Genomic DNA, 6688 nt, shown 5'->3' with positions numbered 1-6688 from the left:
GGCTGCCTGGTGTACGGGGGCTGCCTGGTGTACGGGGGCTGCCTGGTGTACGGGGACTTGCAACCTAAAACAAGCCAGTTTCAGCACACACTACACACACATCTTAAAGCACTCTCAGCCTACCTACGTAGATACAGACAAACATTTCCAAACAGACCACAGGATTAATTGTAAAATTAAAAGCACTCTTTCCTTTATAATATGTACAAAGCATCAATCAATGAACAGCAATTGTCAGGCTCTATCCAGATGGTATTAATAAAAAGCATCATTTTTCTCTCTTTTTTTGTTGTCTTCGTTGGAAGGGTGTGGCAACAGCAGTGTCTGAACACGTCGGTTTCTATCTGCAAGCACGGGCACAAGCACACAGGGGAAATGAAAAGAAAGAAAAGCGAGAGGCAAAGAGAAAAAAAGACATCTTCAGGTTTCATGTTGCTTTGATCCCAACTGGTCTGAAAATGTGAACAAATACAGCCACTCAAACTGGAATCGTACCTTTTACGGTTACTGCTGCCGATCCCGCCCGATCACTGTCCTTCGAGCTGCGAGACCACGTGAGTTATGCTGTCGTTGATGAAGGCTGATTTGGTCAACCCCATCTGTGGGTTCAATAGATTCCATCAGTTAAAGATGTTGCAGAGATGCACTAGTCCGCAAACACGCGTGGTGTTTGCAACACACCCCTGCAATAATTGTGAAGCCCTCTGAACTTAGAGCGGCGAGGGCAAAAATGTTTTCTACTCATCTGTCACATTTTTTTCTTTACTAGTGACGCATTAATCTTTGACAGAAATAGTGCAGATAGTGTTAATAAGGTGAACATAGCTGCATGAATCTAAAGAAAATGTCTCATATTCCTTCGATCCTTCACCTCAGGCTTTTATTGTGGGGGCGACAGCCCCAATTTTCCACGGATTACTCCTCCCGTATGAAACCGTGAGCACTGAAAACAAGTCTACCAGGATTCCAGTCTAATGTTTCTTTATTCACTGATGTTTTGGGTGTGGCAGAAGGGAAGGGAAAGTGAAGAGTCTGAGGAGTCATGATAAACACCCATCCATTTGTCCACCAATAAAGCTGGGCCCTCCCAGCAAGGAAGTTTGAGCATGAACTAGCATGAAATGTAAAGACAATAAGCACATCACTGAAACGTCACCTCAGCTGTACCATTAGGCCATTTCTCCCTTTTCTAATTTACCTTTTTCACAGAGCTTTGCAAATTCTTGTCTTGCCATATGCTGTACAGCAGCAGCGAGGCTGCGCTGCTTCCCTTGGTAAGTTTCCTAAAAAGAAAAGAAGTCATCATCGGTCATAGAAACACGCTGAAGCTTGCCACCTCTGCAAATGATATTTAAAAAAAACACTCACTTGTCTTCACTGAGGTCAAATAGCGACCGAATAACGGCATTATTGATGACCTTCTTGCTGGTGTCACTGTTTGCTGACATCAGTCTTAGCACTGTGTTGCAAGCTGCTGCTACAGACTCGTCAGAATTTCCCAGCTGACTGGGCCCACCCTGCAGGAGTTCTCCGAGCTGAGGCAAGATCTGCTTTGCTAAAAGAAAACAGCAAATCAATTGTATGTGAACTAAACTTGCATATCTGAAAACTGGATAGTCAAAGTCTTTTGTGCGCTACCATTATCCTACTTCTTACCCATGGTGCCTTGCAAACTGTCGGTCCGAGACATGTTACCCAACAAGGACAAGGCAGTGTTCTGAAGCTTCGGGTTAGATGGCTTCAGCAGAGGTCCAAATTGACTCAGATCTCTGGACTTACTAACCAAAATTTGGCTCACAGCATCTGACCCCTGGAATGGTTACAAAGAGGAATCTATTTAATTTTTGTGTTTATTTAACACAGGGGAAAAAACATCAACAACACCCACAACGGAATTAAGGAAAAGGCAATTTGCTGAAAACTTTCTTAACCTCCACATATGTGGACGTCACATTTTGGGTTATTTAGACCAAAATACGCAATTTCGCTCTACAAGGGCCTGATATCCACTTACGAGGACATTATGCTGCTGCTGTTCTATCGAAATTTTAAATGAATATCCTCATATGTGGCTCTGATTTTTCTTAGAAACAAAAATTAGGTAAAAAAAATAAAAAAATCAGGTAATCCTTTGTTTTTATATTCATCAGGTCCCAATCAGCCCAAATATCAAAGGGAAATTAAAAATGCTGCCGTGGAAGAGTTCGGGTCTTAGGAGGTTAGAAATATGAGATTTATGTCAAAGAACAGGCTCTTCTCTTCACTTCAAAATGTTTAGTAGTGTCTGTAACCATGTGCCATTTTCACACATGAACTCTAGAATCAGCTTGGGACACTGGCCTCAGCTGCTCTTTGCCTCTGAAGGAAACATCCTGTTTGGTTAAGGCCAGTGTGGAGGAGGCTGGATCGCCAGTCATTGTGAACTCTCCAGACATATTCCCACACTGATACGTTATACAGAATCTGCACTAAGGAGCTGGCAGAGGAAAGTTTAAGAACAGCTTCAGCTGGTTTAAACACTGCTGTCACCAGTTAATCGTGACTAATAACTGGAATATAGCTTTCTTCACTTCTAACACAACAAAACCACACATCGCTGTATATGGGAGAATAACTGCAAGAGGTTGAACAAGATTCACCTTTAAACTGTGAAGCAGAAAAGAAAATGATAAGACGGTTTAGAGCTCTGCACAGGACGAAGGGGAAAAACAGATCCTTACAACTGGTGCCTGAAGAGGCTTGAAAACACTTTTCAAAAGAGTTAAAGAATTATATCGATTGGAGTATGAATGTCACACAGGGCAACTTGCCATTTGTTGCATGTACAGTTTCTTTTAAAAGGATCAGAGAAACATGCATGTATATATGTATAAATATGCTCAATAGCTCATTACATTATGTTGTGACTTACACGGTTAACTAACGTGTAGATGTTTTGTGTTGTAAAACAAGTGAAATTCATCTACAAACCTGAAATACAAAGACAACTCCACCCTTTCTCACAAAACTTTCACGTCTTTCCTCTTTCATAAATCAACCTGAGCTAATCCAGTTACAGAGTAACACCATAATCCTAATAATTAACTTCTTCGTACTCACGTTTCCCTTGCTGGCAGTGAGGTTCTGCAGAGCACCACAGCAGGCCTCTAGAATGGCTTTGTTCTCGGACGATTCCAGGAGGGACAGGTAGGTGTCTATAGCTTTGGGATGGGACAACCACTTAACACCTGATGGGGGGCTAGCATCCACAGTATCAAAGGAGAACTGAGAGAAGCAGAGAAGAAAAGTTTAAATGAAAGACTCCAACAAACAAAATAGTCTACAGGCATTGTGCTTAATGCCCACCGTCTTTTGGGCCTTGCTGCTCTTAGGGCTGAAGCATCCAATTGTGGGGCTTTTCTCGTGTTGGGCATCTCTACTTGGGTTGTAGTTTATGAAACTCATGGGGGACTCTTGCTCCAGTTTGTAGGACAAGTTATGGAGGATGCATGCACAGTTCTCCAAGGACTAAAGAACAGGAGAGAGTTCACATTAAAGGTTTTATTTTCATACTTTTGTCTGTTATGACTCATAAACAGCATAGCAGACCTATCTGATGATGAACTGGACAACGGTTTTAGTGTCAGACACTAGAAAGACACTCAGTCTGCTGACAACATATTTAGACTGCAGTAGAAAAAAATAGCTAATAACAGTCATCAATTCATACTTAATAGTAAATATAAAAGTGCTTTTTGTTTGCATGTTTCACAAAAAACACTACATACCTGTGTTTATATACTATTATGAGATCACTGTTTTACAACTGGATCAAATGGGAAGCTCTATTCAAGGTAACGCTATGTTTCTCTATGTTCTTTGTGCGATGAGATAATCTCTGCCTGCACTTTCACTAATTATGCTTTAGTTCATGAAATGAAGTCTGTGTAAACTCTGCATTAACATAAACATAGAATTAAGGACACACCCACACCTGAAACGTCCACAAATTACAGGTACGCACAGATTCATAATAAGCATGTAATTTAGTGAGCATATGTACATTCACATGGGTATGCTTTTAAAAAACAAACATAAACACACATTTGGAATCTGGACATTCTGTAGGAGACGCAAGATAAATGTTGCACAACTTTGACTACACAAGGATTCGTCACAAGATATGATTCCAAAAACAGAAAACTGCTCACTCACGCAAATTTAAACACACAAACTGGTGTGAACCAGAAAAACAATAAAGCCACAAAGACAAAGAAGGGCCCAATGATTATGAGGCTGGTGATGCCACTGAGATAGTGGACTCTTATAAGCACCTGGGTGTTCACCTCAACAATAAACTGGACTGGACTACAAAATACAGACGTCCTGTATAAGAGGGGCCAGAGTCGACTCCACCTGCTGAGGAGACTGAGGTCCTTCGGAGTCTGCAGGACTCTGTTATTTATTCTGCAGGACTCTGTTAAGGACATACTATGACACTGTGGTAGCATCTGCCCTTTTCTATGCAGTGGCCTGCTGGGGGAGTGGATGCACGGACAGGGACAGGAGCAGGATTGACAAACTGGTGCGGAGGTCTAGCTCCGTGCTGGGATGTCCCCTGGAGTCTGTGGAGGTGGTTGGCGAGAGGAGGATGTTAGTAAAGCTGACATCCATCATGAACAACCCACATCACCCACTGCATGAGTCTGTGAGTGGGCTGAGCAGCTCCTTTAGCCAGAGACTGAAACACCCTCGCTGCAGGAAGGAGCGCTTTGGCAGATCATTCATCCCAACAGCAGTTAGACTCCATAACTCCTCAATCACGATGTCATAAGTCACTGGACACTGTGAACATCCACGGTCACCACTTCATGCATAATGGACCCTCCATGTGTATGGACGTGTGCAGGTATATATGTATGTATATGTATACATATGTATATTTAGTGTGTACATGTGTGTGTGTCTATAAATAGGAATAGTAGTGGTACAATAGTTATGTCAAGCTATATAGTTTATGTCTTGCATATTTCCAACCATATCCATAATCACATACTGTGTGTGCTGTATTATCTTACTTTTTTTCATTGATTGCACTTATTTGTATTTTTGTATTTTCTTCTGATATCTGTACCTGAGCTGAGGTGATGCACACATTTCCCTGTTGTGGGATTAATAAAGTCTTATCTTATCTTATCTTATCTCTTATCTTCAATACCGATTAGCTCTACAAGCAGAACTGAAAGACAGTTTACAATGACAAAAACAATATAATCAATATATCAACAAAGACTAATAACCAATTTGCTAAATTATCATTAATCGGTTACTGGTTAACTTTCTGTCACTGACGTCTCTGAAAAATCAATTAGCTGTTTCAGCTCTGCTGATTTTACTGATGCGATGACGACAGCAGACAAAACAAACTCTCCATTTTGGCCACACGGCCCGATTGTGTACTGTTATATGGGAATCATTAGACTACCAGTGAAAAAGTTATGAATACTTGTAACTGATGGGAAAAGGTTGAATTGTTGGTGATAAAAGAGTTAACTGTGTGTTTAAGTGGTTACCGAGTCATCGGGGTTTTTCTCTGCCACACAGGACTTCATGTAACTCATGAGGGAGTCGATAAGGCCAGGACAGCTTCTCATTGCCTGCCTCTGTCCACCCCGACCAGAGCTCAAGTTCCTGCAACCACCATGAAATCATCATTGCAGCGTGTACATACATATAAATATACATACGTGATCCCTTAAATTAAGTGAAAACAGATGGTATAACATATATAAATCCCTTTTATAGCCACTGTATAAAAGATATTAACTGACTGATCGCTGTCATTACCAAGACTTATTCTTACCGCAGGCACCCTGTGGCAGAGCTGAAGACAGAGGGGTCAATGTAGCTACTCGGACCGCTGTCTGACAAGCTTGTGTAAGGCACCACCACACATTGAGTCAGGGCGGGCAGTGCTGTAGCTGCAAGCTCTTCCTTCAGCTCGTTGGCAGAGGACAGGTTCCACAGCAGGCCTATAATATGGCAACCAAAGGAGAATGCATGCAACGGGGGTTTAGTTTTGTTTAAAGCCAGACAGTCCATTTGTTTTTCTGGGCATTTCATCCATCATCAAATTGGTTCGCTCTATTTCACTTCTTTCTTTTTTTTTTTTTTGCATTTGTCTGTATTATTACTGGAATCACTACTACCTCATTTCTGTTTCTATATGTCAGTGTCTTCTATCTCAGTCAAAGTTCCTACCGGTAATTTGTTTCTGGGTCTCAGTAGAATCTGTTTCCTTTAGCAGCTGAAGGGCCTTCGCTATACCACCACAGCGCTGAACCTCCAGTTTGTTATTTTGGTTCTTGAACACCAGGTTCCTCAGAGCTCCAGCAGCAACCTGGCACACCTGAGGATTGCCGCTTCTCAGCAGGGCCACCAGAGTAGGAATGCCCCCGAGTTGGAAAACCTGCAACACAGAAATACAAAGCAGAGAGGTGGAGAGAATTTTTTGATGTGATATGAAAGCAAAAGCAGTTACAAGCTCATTACTTATTAATTAGTAGTATGCAAATCATGCATTAGCATTGCTTATAGTCACCTATTTTCAGAAACTAATAGATGCTCATGCATTTTTATTTAAAGTGCATCACACCTGTGCATAAGCTTTGTATGGAAGCCCGTTTCCGCCACTAAAAAAAAAAAAAGC

General features: G+C 41.6%; 1 protein-coding gene across 1 annotated transcript in view; it reads right to left on the bottom strand.

Annotated features, from left to right (window-relative positions):
* Positions 1-6: 6 nt before the first annotated feature.
* Positions 7-6688, bottom strand: part of pkp1a (plakophilin 1a) — a 12606-nt gene continuing 5924 nt past the window's right edge. The window contains exons 6-15 of the mRNA XM_013910709.1: positions 6241-6448; positions 5843-6011; positions 5553-5670; positions 3346-3507; positions 3100-3264; positions 1657-1810; positions 1369-1555; positions 1199-1283; positions 496-599; positions 7-344 (exon numbers count right to left, since the gene is read on the bottom strand). Coding sequence (XP_013766163.1) covers positions 528-599; positions 1199-1283; positions 1369-1555; positions 1657-1810; positions 3100-3264; positions 3346-3507; positions 5553-5670; positions 5843-6011; positions 6241-6448 — 1320 coding nt within the window. The 3' untranslated portion in view covers positions 7-344; positions 496-527. The remainder of the gene's footprint in view (positions 345-495; positions 600-1198; positions 1284-1368; positions 1556-1656; positions 1811-3099; positions 3265-3345; positions 3508-5552; positions 5671-5842; positions 6012-6240; positions 6449-6688) is intronic.

The sequence above is a fragment of the Pundamilia nyererei genome, unplaced genomic scaffold, assembly GCF_000239375.1.
Source record: "Pundamilia nyererei isolate P.nyererei 1_Seehausen unplaced genomic scaffold, PunNye1.0 scaffold00047, whole genome shotgun sequence".
NCBI lineage: Eukaryota > Metazoa > Chordata > Actinopteri > Cichliformes > Cichlidae > Pundamilia > Pundamilia nyererei.
Note: the sequence above shows the minus strand (reverse complement) of the source record. Positions and strands in the feature narration are given on the sequence as shown.